The sequence below is a fragment of the Aptenodytes patagonicus genome, chromosome 2 (genome assembly GCF_965638725.1).
Source record: "Aptenodytes patagonicus chromosome 2, bAptPat1.pri.cur, whole genome shotgun sequence".
Lineage (NCBI taxonomy): Eukaryota > Metazoa > Chordata > Aves > Sphenisciformes > Spheniscidae > Aptenodytes > Aptenodytes patagonicus.
Window position 1 is genome coordinate 48,993,440 of NC_134950.1, and position 14,551 is coordinate 49,007,990.

The 14,551-nt window shown below is 43.8% G+C and overlaps 1 protein-coding gene across 4 annotated transcripts in view; it reads left to right on the forward strand.

Annotated features, from left to right (window-relative positions):
- Nucleotides 1-12,175, forward strand: part of GAREM1 (GRB2 associated regulator of MAPK1 subtype 1) — a 104,740-nt gene extending 92,565 nt beyond the window's left edge. For all 4 annotated transcript variants that reach the window (XM_076329779.1, XM_076329780.1, XM_076329782.1 and 1 more), the window contains 2 exons: nt 1,379-1,545; nt 6,042-12,175. In XM_076329779.1, the coding sequence (XP_076185894.1) occupies nt 1,379-1,545; nt 6,042-6,954 (1,080 nt within the window). In that variant the 3' untranslated portion in view covers nt 6,955-12,175. The remainder of the gene's footprint in view (nt 1-1,378; nt 1,546-6,041) is intronic.
- Nucleotides 12,176-14,551: the final 2,376 nt, after the last annotated feature.

Consider the following 14,551-nt stretch of genomic DNA (forward strand, 5'->3'; position numbering starts at 1 on the left):
ATTCAATAACAAACATAAATAAAATTGATTTTTTTTTTTTTCTTGAAAGAGCAAATAAGAACCCTTAGAGCAAGATTTATTTCAGTGTTTTATGCTGTTGGGCATTTCCTGTAATTTTGACTTGTTTTGAATTAGGGAAAAAATGTACTACAATGTCCTAGTCCCCAATTTTCCATTTCACAAAAGTACTAAACGGGTTGTTGCATTTTGAAAGCACTGAAGTGGATTGCAAAAGGTTCCACATTTATTTTGTTTTTAAATAAATTAAATCACTTTAATTGCTAATTATGTGTTGCAGAACTGCTAAGATAACTTCTAGTTCTGCAGTGTTGTTAAATTTAAAAATAAACTGTAACTTTCAAACACAGAGAGAATTTCCCTCTTCTGGTGCATCTAAGACTGTTTCAGACAAGGAGAACATAGAGGTCTCCTCCTGCCCAGGGGGAGGTGGCGAGTCCTTAAAAATCTTGCCTGGCAGCCTAATTCTCAGTAGCCTTGCTCACCTCTAGCCCTACTAAATAAAGTTGCTCTGCCAAATATGTACTGATGAGATTAAGTTCTTAATTCCATCATTTTTTCTATGAGGATGGACCCTGATATTTTGGTCCTACCTAGGCGGACCAAACTAAATTTCAGGTAGGCAGCGCTGCAGTCATGTGTTTTAAGCTGCAAAGTTGGCTGGCTGCAAAAACTAGACCTGTTGGCTGGGTGTGTTATTTGAACAGGCACTTCTGCCCACACCTTTCAGCTTGTATGTTTTGTAGCTAACCTTCTCCTGGACTGCTTTGGCAGCTACAGAAGGACTGAAGCTCCAGGTTTGAATCCCAGCATCTGGTAAATATGAGATACATGTGCTATTCCTGGGGGAGGAAGGCTGGGAATTATCCTAGAGCTGGATGGCTGAGTATCGCTGGTGAAGTAAGTCAGGAAACATCAAAGTCTGTTAAGATCTTTTCATTACGTCAGGTTGGTTTATTACATCTAAATAAACAACATTAATGAAGTTTAAGCCTAATTAATTGCTCCTTACAAAATGTAAAATATCTGGAACAGTCTGTCTGATTTTGTATGTTACTGGAAGGTTCTTTCACATCGTTTCATTGCTGCTACTTTTTAAATGAGTGGATATCAAACTACTGAAAAGCACCCTAAAAAAGATTGCCAGTAGCTCTACTGGTAGCAAGGCGTTCTTTTGGACTTCTTTATGACAGCCACATACTGTTGCAAATGTATATACTTAGCATCATTTTTCTTTTCTCCTCCCTTTTTAACTATTTCCTCTCACAGAATAAGGCAGAACCAGATGTGTTTCATCTGGTTGAGAGTGCTGTTGCCCAGATTTTCTTGCTGCTTTCTTACACGTTCTTCTTTTGTACAGGTAAAAGAGGAATGCAGGCTCCTGAATGCTCCCCCTGTCCCACCACGGAGTTCAAAGCCGTCCTCCACCAGTCCTTCCATCCCTCCTCGTACAGTCAAACCTGCACGACAGCAGACCCGCTCTCCTAGCCCTACTCTGTCCTACTACTCTTCGGGACTGCACAACATGTATGTGTTTGAGCTGTGAGAGCCCCGTGCTAGCACTCTTTAAGAAAGTCACATTTAGCAGTATTATTTTTGAAGGCGCTTGTTTATAAAGGCATGGTATTGTGTCAGAGTTGCTGACTTTTTGTGAAATGGGCTAACCTGTCAAGTTATTTTTAAAGATTCAAGAGGAAGCAAAGCTCCAGCAGAAACTATGTTTTACTAGATAGGACATACCAATTTATATTAAATACCTGCACATATTGCTATAGGTGATCTCACTGTAAGGTGGCACAGGCTGTCAAAATGGAAAATCCTGTACAGTTCTGTATAATTCTTGAAAGGTTTGAATTTTCAAACCAGAACATCTCAAAGCTAGTTTTTGGGTGGGATTTCAGTGCTACATGCATGCAGTGCAGCCAGCTACGGTAAGTGGGGACACAAAAAGGGTGTGGTAATCCAGAAATGTGTTGTGCCAACTATATGGGAACCTACAGGGTGGGTGTGACGGAGAACAGAGAGGCCAGCAGACACCACTGAGTGCAAAGTGAGGTGTAGCAGAAGGGGGCCAGACAGCTTCCAGATCAAACCCACTTCAGCACAAACCTATCCCACAAACTGGAAAATCCACTCAGGCTAGTTGACAGTAGATTTTGACTTATGTGGCTGCATACCTTTTCTTAGCAATGCAGTGTTCTTTCACTTTAGAAAGTGTATACACCTTTTGAAGTCTCACCTCCTTTTTGACTTGAATGTCTTGTTGCCATTATTTTTGGTATCTATTCAATGACAAGATACTACCTGTCTGGATATTACAAATTGATCTGAAACACCACTGAAATCATAGAATCATAGAATAGTTTGGGTTGGAAGGAACCTCTAAAGGTCATCTAGTCCAAACCCCCTGCCGTGGGCAGGGACATCTTCAACAAGATCAGGTTGCTCAGAGCCCCGTCCAACCTGACCTTGAATGTTTCCAGGGATGGGGCGTCCACCACCTCTCTGGGCAACCTCTGCCAGTGCTTCACCACCCTCAGCGTAAAAAATTTCTTCCTTATATCTAGTCTAAATCTGCCCCCCTTTAGTTTAAAGCCATTCCCCCTTGTTCTGTTGCAACAGGCCCTGCTAAAAAGTCTGCTGCCACCTTTTTTATAAGCCCCCTTTAAGTACTGATAGGCTGCAATAAGGTCTTCCCAAAGCCTTCTCTTCTCTAGACTGAACAACCCCAACTCTCTCAGCCTTTCTTCATAGGAGAGGTGTTCCATCCCCCTGATCATTTTCGTGGCCCTCTTCTAGACCCGCTCCAACAGGTCCGTGCCTTTCTTATGCTGAGGGCTCCAGAGCTGGACGCAGTACTCCAGGTGGGGTCTCACCAGAGCAGAGTAGAGGGGCAGAATCACCCCCCTCGACCCACTGGCCACGCTTCTTTTGATGCAGCCCAGGACACGATTGGCCTTCTGGGCTGCGAGCGCACATTGCTGGCTCATGTCCAGCTTTTCATCCACCAGTACCCCCAAGTCCTTCTCGGCAGGGCTGTTCTCAATCCCTTCATCCCCCAGCCTGTATTGATACTGGGGGTTGCCCTGACCCAGGTGCAGGACCTTGCACTTGGCCTTGTTGAACCTCATGAGGTTCACACCAGCCCATTTCTCGAGCTTGTCCAGGTGCCTCTGGATGACATCCTGTCCCACAGGCATGTCGGCTGCACCACTGAGCTTGGTGTCATCTGCAACCTTGCTGAGGGTGCACTCGATCCCACTGTCTATGTCATTGATGAAGATATTAAACAGTACCGGTCCCAATACGAACCCCCGCGGGATGCCACTCGTCACCAGTCTCCATCTGGACATTGAGTCGTTGACCACTACCCTCTGGATGCGACCATCTAACCAATTCCTCACCCACCGGGCAGTCCACCCATCAAATCCATACCTCTCCAGTTCAGAGAGAAGGATGTTGTGGGGGACCGTGTCAGAGGCCTTACAGAGGTCCAGACAGACAACATCTGTAGCCCTTCCCATATCCACTGTTGTAGTCACTCCATCGTAGAAGGCCAAATCATTTCAGCCTAGATGGAATTGGTATAATAACTTATGCTGGAATTGCCTTTCTCAGCCATACTGCACATTTGCAGCTTAGTGTTGTGTATCTGGCAATGATCACTCTAGATCAAGGCTGCTCGTTTGCTTTTATGAAAGCCTGTTGGGTAGTTCTGTCAAGGTCTACTCCACAGGAGGCACAAGACCTCCCAGCATTTGAGGCCCACCAAATGCTGCTTTCTCTCTTTGTAGCTAAGAATACATTTGCCTCCCAAGCAAGCAGGAAAACAGTGAGAAGTGAAGTTACTTGGGAATTCAGGTGGTATTATTTGCCTCAAACTTCACAATATTTGCATGAAATTCATCTCCAACTTGGGTCCAGACCAGATATCTCCATCTTGGTAGAATTGACCTAGTGCTGCAGAGGAAGCTGCTAGAAAATTGGCAATGTGTGGACTAACCAGATTGCTGGTGAAGTTGCTTTTCAAGTATTGCCATTTTTATCAATGATCTTATTTTCTGGATCGTGAAGGGCTGCAGCCAATATTTTAAACACAAACAAAACCAGTATGATTTGTCCTTATCTGCCTGTAAAAATGCCTGATGTCTGACTTCAGCTGTATTTGAGGTTTCTCTTGCATCCTTTGGCACTGAGTCCCAGTGAGTTAATTTTGGTGGAGGACAAATAAGGAAGCACTTTGAAAATGTTACTTTATCAGTTTTCAGTAATTCCATTAATCTTTTAAATCATTAAATGTTCCCATTTCTAATATTGAATTAGAGAACAGAAACAGGATCAATCAATTTAATTCCTCTGTATGGTTAGTTGTTTACAACACCTCACGGACTGTCTTCCCTGACTTGAACAGCCCAATGGCTAGATTTGTGAAAAATGCTTTGCACTGTGTACGTTACAACAGTTGGCTTTCAAACAGCCAGAAATGACCAGTTGACAGTGTATCCTTGTTGAGGAGGAAAAAAAAAAGTCTGCTATTTTAAATATCCAGCTGCTTTCACTTGCAGACTTGTATTTGTGACATAAACAGGAAAAAAGAAAAGTTTGGAGGGCATGGAGTGGAGAGTGAGGGATGGTTAGACAGAGAGGGAAGCTGCATCTCTTGGGGCTGAATTTTATAACTAATTTTCCAGTGATACAGATTAGAGCTGCTTTTATGCATCTGCACTTAGTGTTTGAGCTGGGCAAGTCCAGGCTGGCTTCATCTCTGACTCACTGTAAGGGCACAGGGAACTATTTTTTGTGTCAATCCATTCAAAACTATGCTGGTTTTTTGAAAGCTGCTGCCCTCCTCAAACAGTTTTCACTGAGCTGTCACAGAATGACTACCTAGTTTCTTTCTTGAGTAGTTAGTTTCCAGAAGAGAGAGGCGAGTAATTAAAACAATTATTTCAACAGTTGGTTTCCCTCTGTTCTGTTAGGTAAGGATTTTATAAATCTGCTAATTGTTTTTCCAGTGTTCTGGCTTAATTGACCAGAATTCCAGAGATAACCCAATCCTTCAGACTTTCTAAAAGAAAGTGGCATAAAAGCAGCAAACATTTGCTTTTTGTAACAGATTGCATGCTTTTGTTGGCACCTCTGTCTCTCAGGAGATGAATCCATCTCACCTGGATATAAACCTATCCGTTCCCTCAGACAGGCTGAGCTAGTTTACCACCTGGAAGTAGGTCAGGGTAACTTTAGGTGCCTTTGAAAAGCAAGTGTTTCTCGTCATAGCTTTTTAAGGATATGGATGCACAAACAAGTTACTGTGGGGTAAGCTTAAAGCCTTGACACACAACACATACAGCCAGGTCTGCTTACCCTTCCAAGTAAAACTCTTCCTTTGGCAGTAAGCTTATAAGTAACTTATTCTGTGTTACTGTATTGTGCACTGGTGCAGTTTTTGCACCGGTGACTGGTGGGGAAGGATCCTCTGCCCTGTGCACGTGCAAGTGGCATAATAAATGAAAATGTTGGCTCCAAAAGGGCTTTTGGTCATCTCTTATGTCAGTCAAGCTTGGGTCTAGTGCAATGGTGACCTGCCCCTATTACGAGCTTTTGCATATCATGACACATCTGTGGTATATAAATATAAAATACAGGATTAGAACATCTTCTAGTATATGTGAGGCTGTTCCTTTTCCATGGTGGTGTCCCTCAGGAATTCGACAGTGGAAAACCTGAGTATTCGGGAGATGACACAGAACTGAATTGAGACATGTACTTTTTTACGAGCTTGAAGAACCAAGACATGAGGCTTTTGGGTATATCAGCATCTTGTCAGGCTTGTAGAATGAGTAAAAGAACTGTCAATGCATTATTCAAATGTGTTGTTAATTCAAATCTGAAAAGTTCTGCCGGAGGAAAGAAGATTCTTTCCTTCTGACAGCCACCCTCTGACTCTGTCAGATGATTTATGAATTTATTCAAATGCCACATTTTTTCGTACTAACAACATCCTTTCTGCTTTGTTCCTTAAGCAATGTCACAGAGAGCGACAACACCAACCCAACTGAGAGCACACCTGTTTCCTGCTACCCTTGTAACATGATGAAAACTGAATCCAAAGAGCCTGAGAGCACGATGCCTTTGGGAAGCCCTTCAACTGAAGCTCTGCCTTCACGGTTGTCTTGGCCAAACCATTTTTCAGGAACTGCTGAAGGCCTGAATAGGAGTGATTTCCTGCTCGATCCGAGCAGGAGCTACAGTTACCCCAGACAGAAGACTCCAGGTACGCCAAAGAGAAACTGCCCAGCACCTTTGACTTTTGACTTCGATGGGTGTGAGCTCCCGGCGGGGTACTCCCCGCTGACCCCCTCAGAGTTCACGAACACCATCTCTAGCTGTCCAAAGTCGGCAAGTTACTCTCTAGACTGCACTGATGAGAAAACTCTGGGAGTCAGCAACACAAAGCAGAGCCATTCATGTCCTGCCTTACCTCCTCGGGCACCGAAGTCAAGTGAAGAGAAAATGGTTACAGACATCTGTCCCTTGCCGCTGAAAATAGATGGTGCTGAGGAGGAGTCGAAAACTGGTTCTCCAGACCTCTTGGAAGATCAGTATCTCGTAAAAAAGGGCATGCAGGATACGTTCTCTGTGTCTTATCCCTTCTCGTCTCCCCTCCACCTCCAGTTAGCACCAAGATCTTGTGGGGATGGCTCTCCCTGGCAGCCACCCACAGACCTTTCTGGACTCTCGGTAGAGGAAGTGTCTAAATCGCTGAGGTTTATTGGTCTGTCAGAAGATGTCATATCGTTTTTTGTTACAGAGAAGATTGATGGCAATTTACTGGTTCAGCTTACGGAAGAAATCCTGTCAGAAGACTTTAAGCTAAGCAAATTGCAGGTTAAGAAAATACTACAGTTCATTAATGGCTGGCGGCCCAAGATGTGATGCCGACTAGTTATTAGTGAAACTGTACGAGATGTGCTCGATGCACTTCAGCTAATACATCACTTCCTGTTTTTTGCACTAAAAGCCCTTCCTGTAAATAGTAGTAGAAAAATTCTTACTATGCAGATAAATGGTTTTGAGTGGTGAATGGATTTTTTTTTTTGTATGTCAATAATAAAGATAGAGAATCTGCAGAGGTGTGCCTTGAGCATCCCTGAACATTCAACAGCTGCTAAAAACTGGACACTAAGGGAACTTTTACTCCATAGTCTGTTAAGACTTAGTCGTATTTATTACTGAACAATTTGATGCTGAAAGACACACACCGATCCAGTTTACAATTTTGTGTTAACTGCAAAAAAAATGTATTTCTTATGGGTTTATTTCTGTTCAAATAATATTTGGCAACATGCTGTGACTTTCTTCCGTTTCTGTTAACAAAAAGCATGTTCAGATATACAAAAACATCGTTTTCACACTACAGCTGAAAATGTTAAGAATTGCTGTGAAGTGCCACTAATACACTATTCTTGCAGCATATTTTTATTAACAGTATCTTCCTGACTACCTGTAACGTGGATACATTTTCCATGTTACTTTGAGCAAAAAGAGTTAAATGTTTTTAAAACAAGAGTCTTGCTTAGCTCATTGCCCAGAGGGGGAGGGAGAAGGGGGATTTTCCTACTGAGCCACTCTGCCCTGGCCAATTAAAAGTTTATGACCTGTAGATTTCAAAAGTTGCTTTTGTAGTCGGATGGCTAGAGTAAGTAGCATGACTTCTGGTTGTGCAGCTTTCTCATGGGAAAGGCAGTTCAGTGCACAGACTCTTCTCTCGGCAGATCCTGCCTGCCGCAGTAGCCAGCTAGCACAGCCCTTGCAGTAGCCTTGCTCTGGCGAAAGGCAACCCCTTATATTTTCTCTGCTGCTGTTGTTGTCATCTGAAAATGCGCTCAATGTGCTATCCTGTTCCTGTGGTCGGATCTGTGTGGGAAGGTGATAGTACTCCTGTAGGATGCCTTTGAAATAAAGCATTAGCGAGGTGGGAACAGAAACAGCACATGGCACGCTGGTAAGGAGGAGTCAAGTGAGGGTTTGGGCCATGCCTTGGGAAATGCTTGTGATGTTTTAAGTTCACCTGTCTTGTTTGCAGTGGGCTAGGAGGATGTGGGTGTCAAAGTGGGAGGGACTGTAGCATCGTAAGACGTGCCAATTCAGTTGCCCGGCTGCAAAAACTCACTGCAATAGATGTCACATGGAAGTAGCAGTCAAAAGGGAGCACAGAGATGGGAAGGGGACATTAGGCTGCCCCTGGAGACCTTTCAAATTTAACTGCTTAGAAGGCTAGAAATAGGATTAACTTTTGACAGTCCCTTGCTGATTTCCTGTGCTTGGCAGAGGTCTCTGAAATGTGTCTAAATAACCCCTGGATCCTCTGCTTTTGTGGTACTGAATGCAAGGATTTGTGGAGGTCCTCAGGAAACAGTCTGTGGTGTCCATCCTCAGTGCCCAGGATCCTCAGGTGGTCAGAGCCAGGGATGCTGGAGCAGCTTCACCTGCTGCTGAGCAGAGCCCTGGCCAGGGTGACACCATCACCTGCCTTTCTTACCTTTCTGAAGTACAAAAAAAATCTCTCTTTTTCCATTGTAGGGCACGTAGTGGGAGCATCAAGAGGAAATACAGAGGAGGGACAAAAAGGAGAGGCTGCTTTTGCCTGTTTTCTCAACCAAATTCACTCATTAAAAAGAATTTATTTGCAAATGGAGTTTTCTGTTGCCCGGGCAAATTTCATGTCATGTCTCCATGCCAAAGCCAAGATGCATCATTTGTCTTGCAATAATGCAAACCACCAGTTCCCAACCAGAAAAGCAAAGCCCAATTGATGTGGGTACTAGAAAGCAGTGAGCCAAAAAATATCCCAATAGAAAAACCCCAAGAGTTCATAATCCTACTCCTTTTCTTAATGTATTGACTTTGAGCAACAGATCAATAGCTTTCTCCAGATGTGTTTTAATTAGCGTCCTAAAATATTTTAGCTGCAAGTAAGTCTAAATCAAATTCAAGTACTGTTCAGATGTATATGCTTGTTGGTAGGCATGTGCAAGTTGAAGTCAATTGCATTTTAACCCTCGCTATGTCAAATGAGCATTCAAACTCGAAAGGGCCAAATTTTAAATAACAGGTACTTTTCTTTGTTTTGCTTGGCTTGTTAATTCCAGGTAAAAAAAAAAAAAATCTCTCTCAAAAAAAAGATGGCAGTCTTGGTAATATTAACACTAAATATTTTGAATGCCCCCAGGATATTAACATCCCTGAGAAAATAGTGTTGTTTGACTACGGATGGTTACCTATTCTGTTATCTCTGCTTACCCGCTTGGAATGGTTTTTCTTGCAAGCAGCCTGGTGGAATTTGCATTCGTGAGTGTGCTGCATTAAAATCACATATGCATAGACCAAAATACACCTGGCCTGTTCAAAGTCCCAGAAATGTGCAATGATTCCAGAAGCAGATCCTGTGTGCAAAAATACAGCTAAAACCTTTAATTGCAAACTTGCTATTGATGTCCTTCCAGTTGTCTTGTTCTGGCTTGGCACCGCTTACTTTTATGCATAATATGTTAGCATTTGACCTTTTCTTTTGCCCTTAGCAGCTCACCACCTTAATTTTCCAAGCCTTTTTTAGCAATTTAGGTGTTCCTAACCTTTGTGTTGTGTGAATTATATGACTGCGGCGTCAAACTACCTGCTTGTGATGCCCAAGCTGGACTGAAACGTCTGCTCTGGTGAAATCGGGAGAGAGATGAGCAAACTGGGCAGCTGGAGTATGGTGGCTCAGCCCCTCCACTGCTGTGTAGGTAGCCAGGTTATGGCAGCAGTGATGCCCGTGGGATCTAATTTATTTGCTTTCCTCTTGAGCTTCATTGCTGTGGTGTTAGGGGGTCAGGACCACCTTTGGTGCTGTAGAAGGCAGTCTGAACAGGGCAGACCGATGTGAACACGTCAGTCTCACGGGAAGTCCCTGGCAATAAAAGGATGGTGGCACCTTTGAAATGGGGCAGGAGCAGAGAAGTCCTTCAGGCCTTAGCAGAGAACCATGCAGTCTCTTTAGAATGATGGGGTGTAAAACCTGGAGACTTAAATCTCTAAAAGGTTACAAAATGCTGCACTGCTGCTTGTACTTCGAGATGGAGGGTTACTTTAATGTTCCCACTGTGATTAGGAAGTGTCTGAAAGCTCTGGGGAATATCCCTGTGATACAAACTTTTTACCAGCTGACGTGAATAGGAGACAGCACTCAGCGTTTGATAGGACTTGCAAACCATCCTAGCAAACCGAGCAGCGCTGGGGCATGGGCACTCTCTCGTGGGAGTCCCTTGCTGCTGAACTGTTGATGTGGGCTCTTGCCTGTTTTGGTGCAACCCAACCAGCCTGTGCAATGGGTGATCCCAGACAACTCCCAAGCACAGCTCGGAGGTTAGCAGTGGGGGAAACCAGCCTCGTTTTGGAGGGTAATGGAGTTCAACCGTGTTGATGTGAGCTGTGTTGGTTGTCCTTGGGGCCGGAGAGCAGGCTCTGGCCCATTTTGTCTCCCAACAGAGATGTAGCCATTGAGTTCAGACAACGCATGTCGTGCCAGAGCGGCGTAAAATCTCTTACTTTTTGGAGGCAGTCTACTGAAATAGGCCAGTCCTAACCTTGGACTTCTTTCCTCAGATTAAATAAATGTAAGGCCTCTGGTGCTTATTTAGTTATTGCTGTCTGAAGTTGTGTGTTATCCTGGGGGGTTTTGTTTGTCTGGGGGTTTGGTAGCAAAAAATCTGGCATGTCATTCTGCATGGAGCTGTCTCTTTGTCCTACACCAGGAAACGCATCCTTTCTATGCAACAGTCACATGGCAGCGCAAGGACTTGATGCTGCCTTCAGCAGCGAAAGCTGGATTCTGGCATGGGGGCTTTTCTGGAGGTGGACACAGAATTGGCCAGGGGAGGGATGGGGAGGAAACTGGAGGGGAAATGCTGGTTTCCTTTAAACACTCGTTGTGCCTAGGATTAAGATTCTTGTATTGCTGCCTGGCTGGCTAACCAAAGCTGTATTGAAATCAACTCAAAGTGCATATTTGTGTTCTTAATCTTGCCATATTGTAAAAATTGCCTACGGCTAGAAACTTAGAGACAGAAAACATTTGGTCCATCCAAAATTAGAAGGAAAATGTATTTTGAAGTGTTCTTTGCAGCTAGAAGCGAGGGTTTGAAGTAACTGTGTATTACACGGGGTTTTTTCCAATATAACAGCTTTACTTGCCACTTTAATTGACTTTATTTCACAACAACAGCTTCAAGAGAAAAAGCGTAAACAGCGATGCTGTCTCAAAAACCACTGTGTTTCAAATCTGTCTATAAATACTTGAAGTGTTTTCTCCTATGTTCTCTTCTTGACTCAACTCCTTGACTTCCCGCTAAATAAAGTGTGCTGGCACCAGTTACTTGCGTGCTGCCCAGCGGGGTGTCTGCCTGCAACGCAGGTCAGCAAAGTCCTGCCTGTGGGCCAGGCGGGGGGTACGCCATGCTACTTAAAAGCCAAACACCAGCCCTATGTGAAAGGACAAGGGCTTAGCCCAGCTCTCCGGGCTCCTCTTTTTGATGCTCTGAAATTGAGCGTTCCCGTGTACGAGCTAGAAGGTATGAATGAAATCGTAATCAAAGTGTGGGGTCGTCCATTCTCTTTGCGGTATTAGGGACGGCAGGGCAGTAGGGAAATGCAAGGCCCCTTGTTGAGACCTAGCAATAAATGACTCTTCATTTGTTATGTCTTAAACCCTAATAGTCCAGGAGTTGTTCAGACTTTATCAGTTCTGTGCGTAATAACCAAATTTTCAGTGTGAAAATCTGCAAAGTGATTCTCTTGACTTGGACAATCTTCTGAATTATATTGAAAATATCTTGTTAGTTCTTAGCTCTTAGATTCACTTTGGGTAGGTCAAAAAAGTGACACTTGGGAAACAAAAAGAGAAAGCCCTAAAACTTTGGCTTGGTACATTTCCGTTATAAAACAAAGCATGTTTTTTGTGGAATTCTGTGCTGTTTTGGGCTTTTGTGTAAAAGGCTGAAGGCAGATTATTATTTAAACCAGGTGCAAATAAATATCCCTGTAATGTATATGAACAAATTTAAACCGTGTATTGTAAGTATATAAACTGTATATTAAAGACACTATTTTCATGATATTTCAAACATGTACAGAATTTGTTGTACTAAATCGGTTGGGTTGCACGTATTATGTAAAATGGTTGGTTTTAATTTAGTAATTTCACTGACTTATCCTCTTGCTCATCTCAGTATAATTCGAAAATAAGCACTTCTCAAATAGCGAATTCACAAAGTAAGATTGGGATAATTGAGAGGAGCAATCAGGCTTTTGCATTTAACCTCTCAAGACACATTACTTTTCCCTGTCTTGTAATTTCGCTTGATCCCCTTCAGCAAGAGCATCGAGCTGTGTGTTCCCCAAAGAATTTGTTGCCAGACAGCTTTCCTGTCTCCAGCAGACGTTCACCTAAAGCATTATTTTCCCGAGCCCTCAGCCTATTATCTTTGTTTTAGAGAAATGTATTCAATTATAATTTGGATATGCTTTCAAGCGCAAGACCACGCACAAGTATTTCTGCTTTGCAAAAAGTCTCTGAAGCATTTATTGGGTGGGGAGAAAATTAGAGACAAAACGATGTTGTGCTCTAGGTTGCCTGTTCACGTTTCCTCCGATATTGGCAATAGAGGGAAATGTCAGCTCTACAACCATTCACATGTCATGCAGATAAGTTGCTGTTGTGCCAAATTCCCCTTGGGCTGAAGCTTCGTTTGCTGATACTAGGCCAAAAGAAAGTTTACTCCAGCACAACAGTAGTTGTGGAGGGGTTTATGGAAGGACTCGTATGTTTATGAGAAATAAAGCAGGGCAGAATCTGCCACAGTGGTTGCCATTGGATTTGAGACAGATGGGGCAAGTAAAGCCTCCAACCCTCACATCTGGGAGAGGGGAGAAGCATGTCTGGAGGCAGGATGTGCATTGGGGTGGGGGGGCGTGGAACAGAAGCAGAATTGCTTTCACAAGTTAAGAAAAATGTCGTTCACCATGAGCAGGGCTGTCTAGGGCACATCTCTGCTCTGCTCCCCAAAGAGGGGAAAGGAAAATATTTAATTTTTTTAATGCTCCAGTCAGTTGGCTCCAGGCTGGGCGAAAGGGTCTACAGGAAAGCATTCGATGCAGGAAGGGGAAGGGAAGGGCTATAGCCAAGTCAAAATGTGGCCATCTCCCTAGCAGGAAAGTGCTGTTCTAAGGCAGGTGTTTTCTGTTTACATGTATTATAGTAGTCATCGAGACTGACATAAATCTCCTGTCTGACTCTAGTCACCATAGCTACCTGTAAATATGAATAAGGAATTCAGGCAGGGGAGGGACCTGAAAATGCAGCTCTCATCTCTTTGGTAAGTGCAAGCTTAACACTCGTGGATGTGCCGTTCCTCTTGGTATGATACATTTGCTAATTAGACCTCCCCTAGATCTGTTAGGTGTGTATGTACCCTGTTCTCCCTCTCGCTGGGGCTCCTGTCCTTGAGTTGAGTTGCCATGGGATTCAGGATATTGAGAGAGCCTGACGTCCTGCCTCATGACGCCTGTGACTAATCACTGAAGTCCTTAGTTGCAGTAGACTGTGGTAGCTCAGGTCGTCGCTAGCTTGGGGCACTCTACACCACGCTCTGTTGCCCAGGTATAAACATGCTTTATGTCACCAGATGCACACGTCATATGCAACCACTTTCTCCTGTGCACAGGGCGACCAAAAGCTGCCAGCCTAGGCAAAGCTCTCCTGTTTTCCCTTTGTTCCATGCCGTGAGCAGATGATGGGATTTGCCATTGCAGAATGAACAGAAAAACTGGGCTGCTTGGGCAGTTGCCCTCAGTGATTTTGCCCAGGCCCTCGGTGCTGCTGGACCATCTCCCTAGCAGCCTTGCTCCCATGGCAGCATGAGTTTTAGGGGTTCCTTTGGCACCCATTGCTAACCACTGCCTCTGCCACTATGGGCAGCTGTTGGAATGGCAGCTCTGATGGTTGTGCAAAAACTCAAGATTAATTGTATTCTGTATATAGATTTTTTTTTTCTTCCCTTGCCCATGGTTGTCATGCTCAGTGAAGATCAATTTTTGTTGAAAGTTGACAGTATTTATATTTTTATTCAGGTGCCTGGATCCAGCATTTCTCCTTTCCCAGAATAAAGCATTGGTATTCATTTTCACTCAGCACAATGAAGAGCTGATGTGAAGAGTGGCTTTGAGAAGGAGATGTCTTCTCCCCTTTCTCGCCATCAGATTCCAAAGGTGGAAAGCTCAAGATGGGTAACGAGGCTGCCACAATGTGAGCATAGAAAAAAAATATGACCCAAATCTTTATTTATTGCTCAACGGGACCTCAAAATGCCCTTGACTCCTGGGTGGGACAAAAGGAATCTGGTGCCAAATGCGCTTGGATTAAATGAAAACCATTCCTCACAGGGAGCCTGGGCTAGGAGGAAGAAGAATAAAAGGAAAGAAAATAGGGAGGAAG